The 19,795-nt window shown below is 50.8% G+C and overlaps 1 protein-coding gene across 2 annotated transcripts in view; it reads left to right on the forward strand.

Annotated features, from left to right (window-relative positions):
• Nucleotides 1–4,441: 4,441 nt before the first annotated feature.
• Nucleotides 4,442–19,795, forward strand: part of VASH2 (vasohibin 2) — a 34,348-nt gene continuing 18,994 nt past the window's right edge. The window contains exons 1-4 of one of the 2 annotated variants that reach the window (XM_023533226.1): nt 4,442–4,745; nt 12,402–12,490; nt 16,281–16,337; nt 16,884–16,958. In XM_023533226.1, the coding sequence (XP_023388994.1) occupies nt 4,470–4,745; nt 12,402–12,490; nt 16,281–16,337; nt 16,884–16,958 (497 nt within the window). In that variant the 5' untranslated portion in view covers nt 4,442–4,469. The remainder of the gene's footprint in view (nt 4,746–12,401; nt 12,491–16,280; nt 16,338–16,883; nt 16,959–19,795) is intronic. The other variant, XM_023533227.1, reaches the window with a different exon arrangement.

Consider the following 19,795-nt stretch of genomic DNA (forward strand, 5'->3'; position numbering starts at 1 on the left):
CTATCCCAGGTCTCAGGGGCCTGCTCTCCCCATCAGGGTCTGACTTTGCCATGGAAGCCTGTGAAGACTGTGCCTTTAGTGTCCTTTGCAGTTCTACTGCCTTGTGACCAGGTCCTGGGCTTGATTTTAAACCTATCCTATGGTGGCAGGAAGTAAATCTCTCTCTTAAAGTTGCCATGGAGGCGCTCTGGCTTCCAGAGCATTCCATGAGTTGGTAATTAGCTGCTCTGAGCCTGTCATTGTTTGTTTCCAAGGTCTCTGGTACCTTATAATTATCATTATTTCCAAACTGAGTGAGTGCCACCGCTACTTGATCTCCCGATGTCTTGCTCTCCACCCAATCAATGCACCCCAATGAAATACAAGTGAAAGCTGTGGTTATTATATATCAGAGTTATTACCACCTCTCTTATCACCAGCAAAGGGATCTCTGTTGATTACAGACAGGTAGGTAATACAATGCCAAAATCCATCCTGAGTAGTTGCTTTCTAGAGCCACTGGTGGAACCAATTGTCTGAGCTCAGTTTCCCTAGGAAACAGAATCTGAAGCAAAGATGAAATCTGATTGAGACAGTAGCAAGAGAGTGAAAGGGGACATGGGGTAGGCCAGGATGAGATGCAATGCCAGGTGCTGTGTTATCAGGCAGGTAAGTGCTTTACGACCAGCATCAAAGAACCATGGCAGGGTCCTCAGTAGGTATGTCTGCTCAGACAGGCTGTGCTGGAAAACCATGACTCCAAACAGTCCATAGAACAGGGGAAGGAAAGAGAATGTATCTGCCCAGCTCCCTCCCATCTCCTGTTTCTCATTGGTCAAAATGCTCCCCATAGGGAATTAATTTCCTTCGATGCATCATCCTGCCCCTTTGATGGCTGCTTAGAAGCCACATCCTGTAGTGTGGCATTTCCTCTGAGTCCAGAAGTAGTGGAGGGGTCAGAATTCCAGACATGTGGCTGGCCAGCCTGGCTGTGCAGCAGCAGCCAAGAAGAACTTGGCTGGGCCAGTGACTAGTCAGTCCCTGGTGGCTGAGCTGCACAGATTTAATTGGCTGTGAAGGTAGCTGTGGAACCAGTAGAAAGACAAGGTCTAGCCAGTGTGAGGAGGCACATAAGATGCGTCTGATACGCTCATTAATAGGTTATTAACATCAACGAGTGCTGGAGCTAGAAAAATGATCGGAACAAAAGCTGGCACTGAAAAATAAGATGCTACTTAAACTCAGTTTTTTCTGTTCCAAACCTCCCCACTACACATCTCTGCTATACCAGTTGTTATGCCAATGAATAGAAGTGACTATGCTCTCAGAGGCTGAGCATGTAGTTACCAGGTGTCCCTGTTCAAATCACAAGTTGGCTCTGTCCCATTATGTGCACATATGGCTATGTCACTCTTACTAACTACCTGAACTTTCAAAACCCATAATCTGTCCGGCCTGGGTTCATCTACGCATTCATTTGAACACAAGGAAAGGAAGAACAGAGTCGGCCGGTCCATGCAACTAGCACAACTCTAAAATGCAAAAGAATTCCAAAAAGAATCCCTTCACTGGGACAGGACAGCACAGTTCACTTCAGAAGGCTTTTGGGAAAAGCAGCCAAATCTCACAGTTCTCTTCATGTCACTTGGCTCCCCACTGCACCCCACCACCAGGGAAGAGGAAAACAGAAGAGGAGAACAGACAGATGGAATATTGGACATGAACAACCACAGTTTTTCCCTGAACTGTCAGGGAGTCCTGACGTGCCTGGGGCAAGATGATGAACTGATAACCTACTCTGTTCCTTGGGATTTTCATTCCGGCAAAGCAGGATCCAGGCCTTGGTTTAACAGGGTAATAGTAGTTGTTTAGACTTGGCCTGAGTGGGGACACTGGGAATTGATACCAGGGAAGGTGACACTTGCCAGACATTCTTCGATGTTCACCAACTGGTCCGATCACTTGAGCTTTTAGAGCTCAGTTTTCTCCCGAGGGATTGTGAGGACAAATTCCCATCCTCTGCACACAGATCTTCACGCTGAAATCTTAGTCTCCTGGAGTTGAAACTCCAGGCAAGTGTGGAGAAAGGGACCAATCTGAGAGATGAGTGAGGAAAGAGGGAGGAAGGATGTTCGAGATGAGAAAATGCATCGCACGCCGAGGCATGTTTTCTTTTTATCAGGAAATGAAAACTGAGGCAATTACATGGTGAGAAGATAGTTTGTTTTTTTTTTCAATTTCCTGATGTTTTTTAGGTGTACTTATTCCACTTGAATTATTCAGGTAATTTCCAGAATGAGCCCATTTCCTTTGTCTCTGTGGACCTAAGTTATTATTCTTATTACTGAATTTATAAGATCCTAGGCATGGGCTCTGTCTGCAGTCATGCAGGACAGGTCCAGAGTCAAGGTCTCCTCATCCAAGTCCTGGCTCTCAGCTACACTCCAGGGGCCTCTGCTGGTACTGGTCCCTCACCACCCCCTCCCATTGAAGGGAAGTTCCAGAAACTGATGTCATCAGTGGTCTTTGTCAATTGCATTCTTAATTCTAGCTTAACTTAGCATTGCTATCACAACTGCTTCACTCTCTCAAAGCTGGCGTGCTGGCTTGGAGTTTAAAGAGAAAGGATATTATGGCCAGGTCCCTAAGTGCCCATGAGAGAGGAAGTCAGAGAATCACAGAACCTTAGAGTCAGAACAGACCTCGGAGAGTGGGGGGTCTGCTCTCCTCTTTTCAGAAAGAGAAGTTAAGGCCCAGAACAGGCAAGTGGCTTGCTCCGGGTCACACGGCTTAGCCAAGTGACAAACCTGGACTTAGAGTCAGCTGTCGGGTCAGTAGTCTGGTGGTCTTCCCACCGCACTGTGCTCCTCTTTAAGGCGGAGGCGGGGGGGTGGTGTGGGGGATGAGAGAGGGCGGGAAGGCCTTTAAAGAAAAGGTCTTTTAGTAGAGAGTGTGGAAGGGTCTCCCACTTCACCATGGCTTTGAAGCAGCTTTTCATCCCTGCCTCTAATTCTGCAGCTGTGACAGAACTGTCAGGGCTGGCTGACCTCCCAGGGTTTAGTGTTGCATATCAGTGTGGGTTTAAATGGACTTTATTAATCATGACTAGTGTCAGAAGACACATGCCTGTGCCCCCTTGTTAGTTTTGGGGAATTTGTAATGTGAACTTTTAAAAAAAAAAAAAAAGATTTAGTTTTGTTCCTTCATGTGGGCAACCCCTGCTTGACCCATCCATCGTCCCCTGGTAGCGGCAGGTGACTGTGTCCAGCCTTCCTCAGGGAATGATATTCTAACGACAAGCTTTCCTCTACCTCAGGATCACTTCTCTGGTGACTTTACCTCTCTTCTGCTTCCCACGGTTGCAAACCTTCACAGCACCACGACTCCTGGGAAACTCTGTCTTAAGTCCCTAGGACAAACGCTCCAGCCCCGAGGGGCTCCCAGGGCACGACAGCGATCGGATTTCGCGTGGCGGCGCAGCTCCCCCTACTCCTCTCCCCTCCCGCCCGGGAACCTGCGGAGCCAATCAGAGCATCGCGGAGCTCCGGGTTGTAGAGTCCCGAGTCCCGGACCCGCCCCTCTTTGTTGCGGTGGCCAATGGATGCGTTCGGAACATCGGCGGCTGCCCGGGTGACTCGGTTATATGTCACAGAATAACATTCGAGAATGGGACATGGAATGAGGGGACGGTCGCAGCAGCCCCAGCAGCCCCAGCCCCAGGCCCAGCAGCAGCAGCCCCCGCCTCCCCGAGAGGCGCCGCAGCAATGAGGCCGAGCGCCCCGAGGTAGGGTCCCGGAGCTGCGGCGCCCTTCCCGCGCCACGCCTGCAGCCTGTCCCCCCGGGTGCTTGGCGCGGGAACTCGGGGGACGGGGGCGGGTGGGGCTATGTGCACGGGAGCCTCGGAGCTCTGGGAGGGCTTCCTTGAAGACACGCGGCCGCCTTTGCAAACCCAGGCTGCTTCTGCGCCCTCGCGCCGACCCCTGGCGACCAAGCACTGTGTGGAGCCTTGCGGGGACCTCCCGTTCCTTCACGCTGCACGAACTGCCTGTCTTCCCCCTACCCGGTCCACTCCGCATCCTCCACGTTCCTTTATTTCCCTCCCGGTGTTTAGGTGTGCGTGAAGCTCTGTGGCAAAGGTCCAGTCGCCTTTCGAGGTAATTGCAGGGCTGGAAGCTCGTATTCCATTCCTGGGTGAAAGCGGATGGGGGGGAGGGGGGTCTGTCAGCGCTGGGGGAGAGTGACGTGGGGACACTCCGAGGCCCTACCGCCGTTGGACGTGGTTCCTCCGGGTGTCCACTTACCGCGGTGTGTGCTGTGTCTCCACTGATTTCAGGCACGGTCCGTACGCGGAGCTCCGGCCGCCGCTCCCCCTTGGCGCGTCCTGCGGCAGCGCGAGGCATGGAGGCGGCGGCCCCCGCGGGGCGCTGATCCCCGCGCCGCGCTCGCACGCACACACCCCCCCGCCCCGCCCTCCCGGCTTCGGCCCCAACATGACCGGCTCCGCGGCCGACACTCACCGCTGCCCCCACCCCAAAGGCGCCAAAGGCACCCGGTCCCGGAGCAGCCACGCGCGGCCCGTGAGCCTCGCCACCAGCGGGGGCTCGGAGGAGGAGGACAAAGACGGCGGGGTGCTGTTTCACGTTAACAAGAGCGGCTTCCCCATCGACAGCCACACCTGGGAGCGCATGTGGATGCACGTGGCCAAGGTGCACCCCAAGGGGGGAGAAATGGTGGGCGCTATCAGGAACGCCACCTTCTTGGCAAAGGTCAGTGTCTTCCAAGGAGGGGGTGGGGTGGGCATTGACGGGACCATTTCAGCCTGTACGGAGCAAATAGAGGCAATTTTCATTTTCTGGTCCTGCTACAAACTCCCTTTTACTCCCCGGCCTTCTCCACAGCCCCACCCCCTTTGCTTTATTGAGATATTTGCCTTGGAAGCCTTAGAAATGGGGGAGGGGGAGGTGGGTGCTTGCTGTCCTGGGACTGTAAGGTCAGGTTGTGCCAAGGTTTCTTTGAATCTCGAGCCAAAGTCTTATTTATTTACTCACCCCCATGTCCACCCTCCTTCAGCAAGAACTGTAGCACCAGCCATGCCAAGAATGCATAGGCCCCTAGGGGGTCCCATCCTGCTTTTCCTGTCTGGAGTCTCTTGGTTCCCCCGCCCCCCCCTTGGAAATGATTTATTAGGCTGTGAATGAATTTGCACTCAACCAGTCAGACTTCTCAGCGTGAATCATTTCTAGACTTTTTGCCAATTTTTTTTTTTTTCTTTTTTTAATGACGGTGACTTTCACCTCTGAAACTTGCGAAACAGTGAATTCTCTCTTTTTCTGGCTTATCTGGGCTCCAAGAAGAAAATGGAGTTTGGGCTATAGCTTTAAAAGGGACTTTCCAGACGTGATGAATTAGTCTCACTGGACAGAGAGAGAGGCTCACGAGTGAAACTTTCTACCTTGGAGAAAAGCCAGTGAGCTGATTTGGTTTGGTGGCCAAGGATAACTTAGAAAAACAAAGGGAGGGAGATGTGCAGTGGTCGCTATATGAAACATCAAAATGCAAAGTGGGGGAGAAATGCTGCAGAATCTGGGGGGGGGGCTTGTAGCATGGCAGATGGTTTCCCCTGCACCCTGGGGACACTAGCATGGCTGAGAAAATTCTTGGGCTGGTCTAGGAATGCCAGACCTGAGACTTGGAAGGCCATCTGGTTGAGTCCCTAACCTGGAGCATCTGGTGACCTGAGCATCTGAGCACTGCAGGCCAGGAAGCTGTACGTGCCCTTGGGGGAAGTGACAGAGCCAGTAAGCATCCTGCTGCAATCAGTAGCTGTGTTTTATTACTCTGCTGGTCAAGTAAATCTTCACTGTGCCCAACACAGTCTTGCCTGCTTTAGTGTCAGCCGTTATAACCCTTATCGAGTCTTCCTTGAGCATCAGAACAGCACTGGTCCTGGCCTGCCACTCTGACTTCTGGACTTGTCCTTACTTAAGTGAGTCTTTTCTTACGTAAGGAGGAGATGGAAGCCCTTAAACCTGGAAGAGAGGTGGCCACAGGGGACAGGGGCCTTTTCCTACTGTCCTGTGCTGCTTTTCTAACTCAACGCCCTCAGCACTGACCATTGTGGCTTCATCGGTCTCCCAATCTTTTGTGTGGGGACCCCCTTTCTTTATGGGAATCAGGGACTGTATGTGCTGGTGGAGACCAGTTTCCCACCTCTCAGCAGAATTCCTTCCTCTTTCTGAAGACCTCCTGGGAACGGGCAGGGGACGGGGGAGCAGCTCATTGTCTCACAGGGCAGCTGGTCCCAGGCCTGGCCAGATTTGATTGGTGAGAAACTCTTGGACTGAACAGAAATCCTCCTTCTCCCCACCTAGTCACAAGTCACCACTGATACTTGTGTCGCCCTTTGCACCAGGGCAGCATGTGTCGACGTCCTTTGCTACTCACAACTCCCTTTGAACGTCATGAGATGGAGCTCTTGGAGTAAAGAAGGGACTGAATTTCAGTTCTGGCTGTGTTGTTACCTCTAGCCTGTGGCCTTGATTACTCACTTAAAATCCTTGGCTTCAGCTTTCTTATCTTTAAAATGAGAGTAGACCAGACTTCATGTAAAGTTCTTTCTCACTCTCAAATCCCATGATGTTCTGACCCTTGAGTCTCAGGTCTCTAATTCTGACCCGCATGACACTAGACATGTCTGTGTGACGCTAGAGGTGCATTCCTCAGAGCTGTGACACTGCCAATCTGCATCTTCCTTTAGTCTTCTTCGTCCGCAGGTAACTCCTTTAACCTTTTATTATGTGTCATAGTTCCCTGATCAACTCACTCTCCTCGTCCTCTTTCTAGAATAATCGCTAGTTTGTCATCAATTAATCCCCTAAAATTAGCACATATGAAACACAATATTCTAAATGTTGTCTGAGCAGCTGAGGACACAGATCACTATTTCCTGAGACTTGTACTTGATACTTCCACTACCGCGGCTGGATGCTGTATTCTTAAAAAAGAGGGGCCCCTTTTTTTATAAAGTGGCCACATCACATTGTGACCTGAAGGTCACACGCAAACTCCGGCCAAGCCAGGACAAGCCCAGCTTAACCTGGACACTGGCTTTTTGAACCTAAGAACTTAATATCTCTCTCTCTCTCTTACGTTGCATTATATGGTTAGTTCTCCATCCCCAACCCCATCATGGCATCTGCCTGTCTCTCTGGTCCCGACATTCCCCAAACTGACCCCTACATAGGCTCTGAGATGGGGACAAGTTCAAAAGCTCTCGTTTCCAGGGGCCACTCCTGTCTGATTCAGGGGCTATTCTTGCACTCGGCTTGGCAGACTGTTCCATCTTGGGCCAAGTTCTTTGCTCCTTTAACCAAATCAATGTCTTACTGAGGACTTTGCCCAGAAGAAGAGTGGTCTGTCATGGTGGAAGGGTTGGAGAGTTTCAGGGAGATTAAGCATTTCTGGTAGTTGAATTTGGCAAGGAAGTGGACAGGGGAAGATGCGACAGGCCTAAGAGGAGGCCTGATTGACACGTCCTTTGACTGCTAAACATTCTGTTAGCAGCCATGGTTAAGTTCTGCCCGAAGGTCCAGGAGCTCCCACCTAGGGGGGAGGGGACCCACCTGCTCTACAATCCTCTTAAATTTGTGGCCTCTGGTTACTGGGTCTGAAGTTCACAATTAACTAGGTGAAGGCCAGTGTTTCTCAGGGATAGTACAAGAAAGCAACTCCAGTCAGTTGGAGGATGATGGAGGATGGAAGTGTGGGGCAGAGAGGTGCCCACGCTGGGGTCGTTTCTTGCAGACCTCACATTCTTGTGCCTTGTGCTCACGTTGATCTCAAATGGTAAGTAATTCGCATTAGAGGATTCAGCTTTGCCCCAGTGAAGTGTGAGTGCTGTGGGGTGAGGCTTTGCTGCAGTCAGGGCTCCACTCCTGCCCCCTGCTGGTTCACTCTGGCAGCTCCCTCCTCCCCCGTCCTGCATTCGTCTGTTCTTGCTGCTCCTCCGGAGTTTGTGACCCCTGGGCCTCTGTACCAGGCCACTATCCACGGATTCCTGGCTGCCCCTGGTGCAGAGGCCTGGGGCCCGTCCTGGGCTCATGAGTGATGTTCCGTGCTCTCCAGGTTGCCTCAGGAGATTCTCCTGCCTGGTGCCCGCCCAGTGTACTTTTCAGAGCAGGGACAGCGAAAGGCGTTGCTTTCTCCTTGTTCTTTCTTATCAAAGATTCCTGATGCCAGGGGCTCTCGCTGCCTCCCTGGCTCCCTTCTGGCTTCCCCCTTCTCTCCCACATGGTGATGTCATGGTGATGATACACACTTGTGTCCATCCCCATCCCTTCCCCTTGCATTCTTCTGACAGGTCATTGTGTTTGGCAAGAATGGAGTGAAAGAGAGCTCGTCTACAAAAGCCTTGCCTGTGGTTTGTTTCATTGTTCTTGAATAACCAGTTTCCTGTCCCCTTCACTCTCTCCTTCTACAACCCCATCCCCAAGACCCCCACCCCCTGGCCATAGGCACAGTGCCTGTGTGGAGAGGGCCCTCTAGATTCTGCCTTCATCAGCTGGGCTGTGGCCTGAGGGGGCTGGATGCAGGTGGCATGAGGCAGGAACTTCGAGGAGAGGGTCCATGGAAAAGCTCGGTTAGAGTTTCAGGTGAAATAGGGCAGAAAAATAACATGAGGGACTTTCAGGACCCCCAACAGGGAGAAAACAAAAGGAGGGTGCCCTGGGATCTTCATAAAAAGGTACCAATTTATGTTCCTAACCTGCTGTCTGAGAGCACCCTCACCAACACTGAGTATCTACATATCGGAATATCTCTGCTAGTTGGAGAGGTGAAAAATGATATTTTGCTTTAATTTATACTTCTTAAACTATCAGGGAGCTTGAATAATTTTTTCAAACATTTATTCCCTATTGCATATCTCCTTTTGTAAATTGTCTTTTCATGGCCATTTTAGAAATTGTGGTAAAATATACGTAACGTATAATTTGCCATTTTAACCATTTTTTAAATGTACAGTTCTGTGCAGTAAGTACGTTCACGTTGTTGTGCAACATCACCGCCTTCCATTTCCAGAATCTTCTCTTCCTCTCCAGCTGGGACTTTGTATTCATTAAACACTAACTCCCCATTTCTCCTCCTTCAGCCCCTGGCAACCACCCTTCTTTCTGTCTCTATGAATTTGACTACTGTACGAACCTCATATAAGAAGAGTCCTACAATATTTGTCCTTTGTGACCAGCTTATTTCGCCTAGGATAAGGTCTTTGAAATTTATCCATATTGTAGCATGTGTCAAATATCCTTGCTTTTTATGGCTGAATGATATTTCATTGTGTGTATTCACCCCGTTTTATTTATCCATTTATCTGTGGTCAGACACTTGGGTTGCTTACACCTTTTGGGGCCATTTTTTTCTTTGCGGCCTCAAGAGTTTTCTTATCACTTTGTGTGAACTCTTCATGACTTAAGAAGATTAACTCATGGTCTCAGGGATAAGTGGATGTTTTCATCCTCTTTTTTGGGCGTGAGAAGGCGTCTTCGTGATGCTCCCCGTGTCCAGGGACTCAGGCTCTGCCAGTTCTGTTTTCCAGTTGCGGGAAAGGGAAGACCTTTCAGGCTTCCCCATTCTAGACCCCTGAAAACACACTGCTGGTCAATAATAACACAGCTAACACTTAAAGAGCACCGAGCGCCGGGCCCCAAGTTGTCTGCTTTATACATTAGGTCATCTAATCCTCGTAACCAGCCCAGAAGGCTTGAAGTAGATGATATTCTCCTCTTTCATCACGAAGGAAATGAAGGCTTAGAGAGCTCATGCAGCTTGACCAGGGTCTTCAGCCAGCAGGTGACAGAGCAGGATCTCAAACCTTGTTGTGTGGGATGCGTAATCACACCCCAAGGAGCCCACCTGGTTAACAGTCCATGGTCCTGTGGGGGCACTGGCAGCCCGAGGGGCTGGTTGGGAGCTGAGCCGCAGCCTGAGCCCCAGTCGGGGTGAGTGGTGGCAGATGACATCACCCCCTCAGCGGTCTCAGCTCCTCTCTCCACCACGGCTCTGCTCCCCAGCTGGGGTTTGGGGAATGTGGCCCCAGCTGGGGTTTGGGGAATGTGGCCGCAGCTCCTGCACTCACTCTCTGCAGGGGCTGAGGTAACCAGGCAGCTGTTTTTAAAAGCCCTTGGGCGCCACAGGGCTGCTAGTCTAAGGACCAGCTGCCTCCTGACTCTTACTCCATCATCCGGCTCTTGTGGTCTCTGCTGGGCTTGGGAGAATCAAAATAATTCGGGGGTCAGCCCCCATAGCTGACTCAGAACCCTGTCACTCTGGCCACCTCAGGGCTCTGGCCAATGACGCCCTGCCTCTGGCGGCCTGTGATTTTATGGGGCATTTCCCCATGCTTACCAAATTTTCTGTTAAATAGATACCAACAGCACTTTTCTTGTAGAAATATGCTCGTGCCTTAATGAACTGTGTCATCTCCTCCCTCCCTTCCTCTATGTCTGTGTCCCCTTCCCCTTTGTACCTGCTCTAGAGCTTGCGACACAGGGGGTGCTGAGGAGATATTCGTCCACATCTCCCCTGTCTCCTCACTTCTCTGGAAAATCTCTGGAACATTCTTACACAGAATTCCATGTTTGGGTAGATCAGTGGATGTTACTGCAAAAAAAAAAAAAAAAAAAAAAAAAAGACAAGCCAGATACTTCCTGGTGTTTGTTAGGGCAGAAAACAAAGGATACTCTTCATATTTTGACTTGCTGGGGGTGGCAGTTGAGCAAATGTTCAAATTAGAACATTTTGCTCCCAAAAATGACTCTTCTAGGCAAGAATGTGAGTTGAGTTGATATGTTGTAATCAAATGTAGTTCACAGAACAGCTGTGTGTGTGCGCACACACTCTTACATTCACACGTATAGACACACACACACACACACACACACACACACACACACACACACACACACACGGCACCTTGGCTGTGAAGTGGGAAGTGTGACTAGTTTCCTTTCTGTCGAAGGGGCAGTAGGAAGTTTCAAAGACGAGAGAACAGGCACTGAGAGGTGGCATTTTAAGTAAATGCAGCGCGCAGCACAGGGTGTAGGGGTGTGGGAGCCCCCCCACCCCTCTCAGGCTGGGGGAGGGGGTAGCCGCCCTGCAGCTTCACTGTGGGGCCCGAGCCCGGGGGTCTGGAGAGCTCTGGTGCCCAGCCATGCTGCTCAGCACCATCCCCATGTCTGTTCATCAGCAGCTTCATCGTCCATCAGTTAAGCCCTAAATGCCCGGGGCCTCCCTTTCGTCTCCTCCTGGGATAGAGCTAATCTGTCCCGAGGCCCCTTCTGCTCCTCCCTAAGCAGAGTAAGCCTGGAGGAGCCTCCTCTCTCCATCCTGACAGCAGTACCGCAGCGGCCAAAGACCCACGTGGGCTGAGTGTCTCTGTCCCCAACAGCCCCACCCCACCAGAGAGGCAAGGTAAAGAGACGGCCACATAGGGGAATAAAGCAGAAACCGCCCCTCGCTTCCCCGCAGCGGTCTGGTGGGCAGCCCCGGCTTGTTCTCGCTCGTGGACCGTTGGCGGTGCTGCTCAGAGTCGAGAGGTGTCTTAGCTCGAAGTTCCAGACCAGAGGCGTTTACCGCCCCCTCCCTGTCCTTGCCTGCATTGCTCCTTTCTCTTCCCCGAATGCTGTGCAGACACTCAGTGAGTGTCGACTAAGCGGCAGACTAGGAAACAAGGAGGCAATTGAGCAGCCGTGAGGGGTAAAAGGCTGAGACGGGCTCATGAGTCAGAGGAGCTGCACGTAGCTGGGAAGAGTCGAGGCAAGAGGGGAATTGTTCCTAATTCATTTGGGGCCAGCCTCGGGGAGAGGACTCGGTGGGCATTGCAGAGCGTGGTGATGAGGAGAAATGGCAGCCCTGGTGCCATGCTGCATTTCTTCTGGGCACCATTCGCCCTGTATTTAGTGGCGCCCTGGAGTGGAGCACGTACAATAGGTCACGCCAGCCATGCAATGCAGCAGAAGGTGTAGACGTGCAGTAAGTGCGAGGCTTAATGGTGCACCTCTGCCAACATCCTGGCCCATGCTCAGGGGTTTGGGGATTGTGGGGATACTATAGGATGTGGTCCTGCTGAGGCTCCCGTGGGGAGGCTGGCTGTGTTTACACTCACATGACACAGACGGCCTTAGAGAGCCACTGTGACCTAGGGCCGAGTGTGTGTAGATGGAATGCCGAGGGAGACTTTCAGCAGAGACTCACGGGTGTGGGGAGGACCTTGTTCAGGAGGCACCGCTTAGCAGGTGACCATGCCAGGGTGCCCACCTGCTCTCAGGAGCAGCTCTCTAGTGGTCTCAGCCCTAGGCCTGTCCCCAGGCCCTGGCCCTCAGAGCATCTCCTTGATAAAAAGGTCTCTCTCTACTTCTCTGCAGCCTTCAGTGCCCCAGGTTCCAAACTACAGGCTGTCGATGACCATCCCAGACTGGCTCCAGGCAGTCCAGAACTACATGAAGACACTACAGTATCCTTCCAACCAGGGTCTGAGCAGACCCAGCCAGGGGACAGACGTGGTGATCGCAAGCTTGGGTGGCATGTCTGTCCCCAGCTGGTCAGCAAGTGCTCTCTAAGGTTGGTGAGGGCGGGCATGGAGGGATGTTCCTACGTGAGAGCCTAGAAGGAGTGATCATAGAGGATGTAATTGCGATGATCAGACCCTTCTCCCTTTAGGCGGGACAGCAAGAGGGCAGTGAGGCAGTGGGGGGCCACCTTGAGCCTCCTCCTCTTTCTCCACCTTCTCCTTCTGGTCGTCTTTCCCTCCTCTCTTCCTTTACTGTCTTTCTTTCTCTCTCTTCATTCTTCCGTTTCTTTTCTTTCCTCTCACTTTTTGCATTCATCCTGACCACTCATAATCTCCATGAGGCCCACTTGCCTTTGGCCCCCCAGCCAACCAGACTGGTGGCCTTGCTCCATTCTGCATGAACGAGTGGGGCTTCGGGATGGGGGCCCTCTCCCCTCGCTTGAGCTTGAGGAATGGCCGAGCAGCCCTGTGGATCCAGACTGCATTCAGACCAGCCAGACTGTGGTTCTTTTCTCCGCCACTGTCCTCAGGTCATGTGCAGTCAGGATTAGATCAGCTCTGAGGGCCCACATGAGCAGCACTGTAGAACAAAGGGGCCGAGGCGGATGGCCTGCTGGCCGCTTCTGGTGTTTTATCAGGAATAGGAGTCAGATGGGAGCTGGGCAGGCAGAGGTGTACATGAGAGGGACAGGCTGTTTGCCCAAGCAAGTCAGTAGCTTCTCAGAACTAAGCCAGCATCAGACTCCCTGCAGAGGCAGCTGCCACCGCCCTAGGCCCTCAGCGCATTGTCCTGGAGATCAAGCCTCTACTGACCTCTGTCCTTCCTCCTCAAAGAACTAAGCAGAAAGGATTTCATGGGGTACTGACACATGTCCACAAGCCCCAGAAGCGGCCCCTCCTCTTGGTGCTATAGGCAAGAATCTTTCCTGTGGATTTCTGTGACTTCCCTGATGGGATGGGTACCACCAGCCGGGAATAACACCAGTTCCCTCTCTTTTGGGTAGGCAGGTTACTTGATTAGCCTCTCAGTTCTCACGTGACAGATTATGAACTCCCCTACATGGCGTCTTCCCAGTGGAATCCTAAAGCAGTATTCCAGGGAGAAGGCAGCGCCAGCCTCTAGGCGTGGAGCAGACAGCCCCAGCCGCGGGATAGCTATCTGGCGTGCTGACCCCCCAGCTGAAACTTCACATGGGGAGCCCCATGTGGTCCGGGAGCACAAACTGCTGCCAGGGTAGAAGACCTGGACCCCAAGAGCTGAGCCTTTCTGGATGTGACCGAGACCTCACAGAATATTCCAGAAAGTGATAGAAATTAGAGTGGCTCCCCATTTCTGCCTAAGACATGGTCTTCACAAGGACCACTGGCCAGGGGTTAAAGAGAGTGAACCTGGCTGGAAATGCACCGATGGGGGCAAATCTGCGTGTGCCTTATACATCATCTGCCCTTTCTCCTATAAACCCCACAGCACGTTCTCAGCCAAGTTTTCACTGTTGTCCTGAAGGATCTGCTTTTTAAATTTATTTTCTCTTCTCTGATGAGTTGTGATGGCCACTGACCTAGATCACTGACTGTAGAGAGGGCAGAGAAGGGAAAGCATCAGCAGGCTGCTAGGACCATGCTCCCTGTCACCTGGCCACTAGGGCCGCCACACAAAGAAAGCAGAGTGTGGCCTTTCATTCTGCCTTCTTACATTTATTTAGTTCCTTGGGACTTCCTACTGCTTTGTTCTGAACACAGTGACTGGTGCTAGAGTATGGGGACAGCTTAGGGCCAGCCCTGACTGTAGATGTGCTTGGCTGGCAGTGGGGATATGAGAGGACAAATCCTGCCTTTCCTTCTGACAGCCTCAGATCATTGGCTACCAAGAGTGCTGATCTTGTCTGGGGTTCTGGAAAGAGGTGCCTCCTGAGCTCTGCGTGGGAGGAGCCTTCTGAGGGTGGACTTGGGCTCAGTGAGTCTCTTACTCCGAAGGTGGTGTTAATAGAAAGCATTACCCCCGGCTCGCTTTCAGGGGCTACTAACTGTTAGTAACAGAGAAAAGATGGCCAGGTAATTTATTATTATTTTATTATAGGTTTGTCTGACATTACGCATTAGATATATAAACTACATATATATATATAAACAGAGAAAGTTGGGCATATACCTTGATTCTTTTGCCAATTGAATTCTACTTTAAATATACCAGGAATCTCATTGTTTGAGTGAAACCTTTGGTACAGTAAAATAATTAAATAAAATGAAAAAATAACTTTACAGTGAGAATAAGTAGCTCCTCATTTTTCTCTTTTATTTCCAGGGGTTCGTATGTTGTATTTTTTAAAAGCTGGGCAAGCCTGAATTTGTTCCTGGTTATCCTTATGGCCATGCCAGTGATTTCCAGACTGCTGGTGAGCTTGTTCAAATCAGCTGCTGGCCCTTACCCTGGAACTTCTAATTCAGCCATCTAAGATGGCGTGACTCTGAATGGCATCTAGGGTTAAAACCATGACCTGAAATCAGAATCTTCAGGAGTGAAGACCAGAATCTGCTTGTAACAAGCTCCTCAGGTGGTTGTTATATGTGCTCGTGTCTGAGTGGGAATCCCAGCTGTTCTCAGGAGAGCGTGCAGTGTCTTTAGGTGGTCGGCGTCACCCACCTTCTGCATTGCCTCTACCACTGTTGGTGGGGGCACACATCTAATCTCATACACCCACTGCATCTGGGATACCAGTTCATGTTTCATCGGCACCTTCCCAATATGCACTTTCCTATGGGATTTTGTTTGAGGCAGGATAGGGAAACATGCAAAGCAACTTTTCTTTAGGCTCTGAAAAATTAAGATCCACTCTCAGAGAGCATGACATCAGGGAATCTTTGGTGTCCTTCAGGGTGACCTGGTGCAGGCTTGTCAGTCCCTGAGACCTTCTTGGTATCCAGCTAAATCCCAGGTTGTGGATAATGTTGTCATCTTCTCAGGTTTAGTAATCAATGTCAAGTGTCAGGTCAGGCGTAACATGAAAGCGATGTCTCCACAGTAAGCTCTGTTGCAGAGTCTGTGTGCTACTGAGAAACCCTATTGCCATACATCTACCCTTCTATCCATCATCCTTCCATTTCTTCTATTTCATCCATCCATCCATCCATCCATCCATCCATCCATCCATCCATCCACCCACCCACCCACCCTTCTGTCTATCCATACAGCCAGTCAGCTTTCCATCCATCCATCTGCCCTTCCATTCCATCAATTACATTCATCCTTCCTTCCTTTAATCTATCCATTTATCTATCCATCCATCTATCCACTTACCCTTCCACCCATCCACACATTTATTCATGCATCTGTCCACCCATCTCCCATTCATTTAATAATATTTGCTAACTGGAATATGTTGGCTGGTGCCAAGCTTTATGGGTGATATGAAGATGATAAATAAATGGTCTCAACTCTCAAATAGCTTGTAGTCTAGTTGGTAAATTAAGACATGTATTCAACTAACCAGAATCCAGAGCAGATTGAAAGTAGCTATTATAAAGGTCCAGTGTGCTTTGAGGCCTAAGTTAGAAGTTAAGTTTCCAGGGCAGGACAGTGAGGAGTCAGAGGCTGTCGACTACCTCTGGCTACTGGACACTATCTGGAAAGTCCCTACTTCCTCATCCTACTGAGAAATCAATGCATAGCTTCCTCTGCTGGATTCCTGGGACCTTCGGAGTTTTCTGTCACTTTCCCTTTACATACTTCACACAGATACAATCATACAGGGACCCAGTTCTTTGAAATTAGGAAAATGAGACCTCTGAGTGGGTAAGTGGTGCATGATCTGCGGGCAAGGTGACCTCTCTCCTGCCTGAGAGCTGCCAACTCCTCCTACGCTCCCACCCTGCATCTCAGGGCTCAGATATCCTACCTAGTCTGTCGGGGTGGAGAATGGGGGTTGCCTAGGGCCATGTTGGAGGTGGGGCTGGGGTGCGGCCACTCTGACAGCTAGACTCAGTGGTGGAGACTAACTCTATCTAACAGGGCTCGGGGGAGGCCCATGAAATTTGTTTCCTGTGGCCGCCTTTACTTGCTTTGTGTCATGCTCCTTGTCCTGGGGCATGTGGGAGGAGGCTATGGGATATGGGCACTAACATCCAGGAACTAGCTCTTGAAGAGAGAGGGGCGGAGAATTTAGGATTTGGGTTGTGCTGAGAGCAGATGTGCTTTGGCCCTCTCCTGCGAGGTGAGTTCTTCCTTTCCCTCCGTATTCCTGCATGGTGCCTGGTGCGGAGATGGGCATGATGATGGACTGACAGACCACCTGCATCAGTAAATAAGTCCTGAGATCCTTTGCTGTGCTCTATCCTACAGGTTGATGGAAACAGCGAAAGAAATGACTCGAGAGTCCTTGCCTATCAAATGCCTTGAAGCTGTCATCCTGGGCATGTATCCTTTAAGTTATGTTTGCTTAAGTTTACTCCTTAGACAGTGGTCTCACTATGAGGCTGGTTGTGCCTTTAACATCCTAGATCCACAGAAATGATGGCTGTTGTCTCCTTGGAGGAAAGTATCAAACTCTCCTGATGCTTCTCTTTAACTTCCACCATCTGGAGTTGAACAAAATCAGAGCTTGGTTCCTTGGACCATCATCAGTGTAACTTGTTAGCTAAAGCCTGCATCAGGGCCAGCTCTCAGGCCAGCCTCACTAGTCATAAGGAGAATTCTAACTTAGAGGAAATAGAGTTTATATCATTGTTTTTTGCATTGACCTGGCATGGCAACGGGAAAGACACTGAAGGGGAAATGAGATCCTCCAAACCCATCTCCAGGGGAAATTCTGAGAGCGGGTTGTGGAAGGGACCATGCAATGTTCTGACTCTACGGGACGTAATGCTGAAACAAGGATCTCGTCCCTCCCACACTTGCTGTCCTGACTCCTGGGCATATTTAGCCTGAGGTGAATATGGTCCAGGAAACTGTGACGGTGCTGACTTATTAGTGGCGATGGCCATAGAACATGATCTGACAGGAGAGCAAGGGGACGCCCAGTCCTTTGGGGTGGGTGCCTGGACGGGACAGCGACCAAGGAAACATGGCAAGTCATGAGTTTGAGAGGAGGTTCCAGGTAAGACCAGTTTGGTCCTTAGTGCTATGCTAAGTGCGACCTTTTTCCAAAAGGCATTGGGGAGCCCAGATGAAAGCTCTGGAGCAGAGGTGACACTTCGGAGAGGTAGCTCTTGGCGCAGATTGAAGGACAGACTGGCAAAGGCTGGGGATGGATCTGCAGGGCCAGTTAGAAACTGTTACACGATGGACATGGGGATGGGAAATGGGGGTGCCTAGACTGTGGTCCTGGCAATGGGAATGGATTTGAGGGGACGGTGTCAAGAAAGATGAAGGCAGTAGAATTTACAGGACCCGGAGGCCAGCGGGGTGAATTTGATGAGGAAGGAGTCAACACAGTTTCTGGATTGGATGAGTCTGGAGGGGGGGCTGCAGAAAAGAGAGTGGCAGAGAGGTGAGGTAAAGACCCGAACTAAAACGACAGCAGTGAAGGTGGAGAGAAGGAGCTAGAGGTGTCAACACCACTTGCAGCTTATTAGATATGAGGAGTTAGAGGAGAAAGAGGCTGTGACTCCACTTATCTGGCTTAGAAAACTGGGTGATTGGGTAAAAATGCCAATCTGAGGGAAGGACTTAAAAAGGAGGATCAGATTTATGGGGAGGTGAGTTCAGATTTGCACATGTTGAATTTGAGGTTCCTGTGGATGTCGCGGTGGGGTATTTCCAGTGTGGAGCTCAGGGTGGGACTCTGTGCTGGAAATACAAGTTTGGGAGCTGTGAGTGTTTAGGGGATGGTAGATGCTGTTCAAGGAGTGAGAAGAGAAAAAGAGCAAGGACGAAATCTCACTATTTTTTGGTCTAATTGGATGCAAAATGCCCATAAATGAGACTAAGAAGAACAGCTCAAGAGGTAGAAGGAAAACCAGGAGAGAGAGGAGATGCAGCAGTCGGCAAAAGGACGGATGGCTCAGAATCAGGCCGGGGACAGTGGGACACACCTAGTCTGCTTTCCTGGTCTCCTGGACATTTTTTATGGAAAGAGGAATTTCTGTGCCTCTGTGGTCCGGTCCACAGAGCACTGGCAGCCCTGATCGGAAATGGTTATTCGCAGGTGCCCAGGCTGGCATTTGAAAAATGAAAACTTGAGCCTTATTGAGGCCCGTCCCTAACTCACCTTTCAGACCTCCTCTTTGCTCCCCGCAAAGGAGATGAAATGTGTACCTGGGAGCCCTGCAGGATGGCTGGGGGCAGCAGATGGCTCAGCTCCCCCACCTGGTGGCAGGAGTCAGCCACAGCTGTTGGGCAGGGCCTCCTGCAAGTTTAACGGGGTTGAACTATCAATCTTTGGGGATTTGCTGGTGGAGATCAGTGGGGGCGGATCACAAGCGCAGGCCTTTCACGGCGGACTAGCTCACGCCAGAGCCGCTGCCGATAGATGTCTGAGCGCAGCTGGACAGAGGTCGTCTTGCTTTATGTAACAGTCGTGTGCATAATAGTCTTGTGTCTGTGCAATTTTAGAAATCCAAGCCTTACAGTAAGTTACAGGAATTACCTAAAACTTTGTGGGACTGTGGGGACAGACCTGTGACCAGCCTTGGCCTGTCCAAATCCGAGGATTAGTGTGTTCTTGCTTTCCTTTTTTTCTTACCGGTGTGACATTTCAGAACAGTGCAGGAAAGGTGGAGAGGCTCAGCTCACGGTGCTGAACGCAGGGAAATTTGACTCTTGGACACAGACAAGAAACACAGACCTGAATTCTAAAAGTTACAGCATCTTTGTCTTTGCTCTTTGCTCTGTGTCAGCATCGCTGTGCCCCGCTTTCCTCTCGGGCACAGTGAAGGACATGACACAAGTCCTGGGAAACAAGTGGTGACAACCCTGAAACAGGTCTGCTTGGCGGCTGCGGGGAAGCCCGTGTCCTTCCTTGTTTTCTCTTGGTTGACGTTAGCCCGGAGGTCAGGATTCCTTCTCGAAGATCCTCTTCTTTTAATCTTGCTTGAATGTGTGTGCACTTTTACCTGTGTGTTGGAGAGAGAGACCTCTGGTTCCAGATTATCTTCTGAATCCTGGCAGTCCCTTGGGGGCCATCGCCGACCTTGGTGGGGTCTAATCGTGGTCCTAAAGTACTGTGGTATGCTCATGGAACAGGTACGTTAGTGGAGGCAGGTTACGCACACCCCTGGCAGGCTGGATGCGGGCAGATCTTCCCGGAGCTTGGG

Source organism: Pteropus vampyrus, unplaced genomic scaffold (assembly GCF_000151845.1).
Source record: "Pteropus vampyrus isolate Shadow unplaced genomic scaffold, Pvam_2.0 Scaffold98, whole genome shotgun sequence".
Lineage (NCBI taxonomy): Eukaryota > Metazoa > Chordata > Mammalia > Chiroptera > Pteropodidae > Pteropus > Pteropus vampyrus.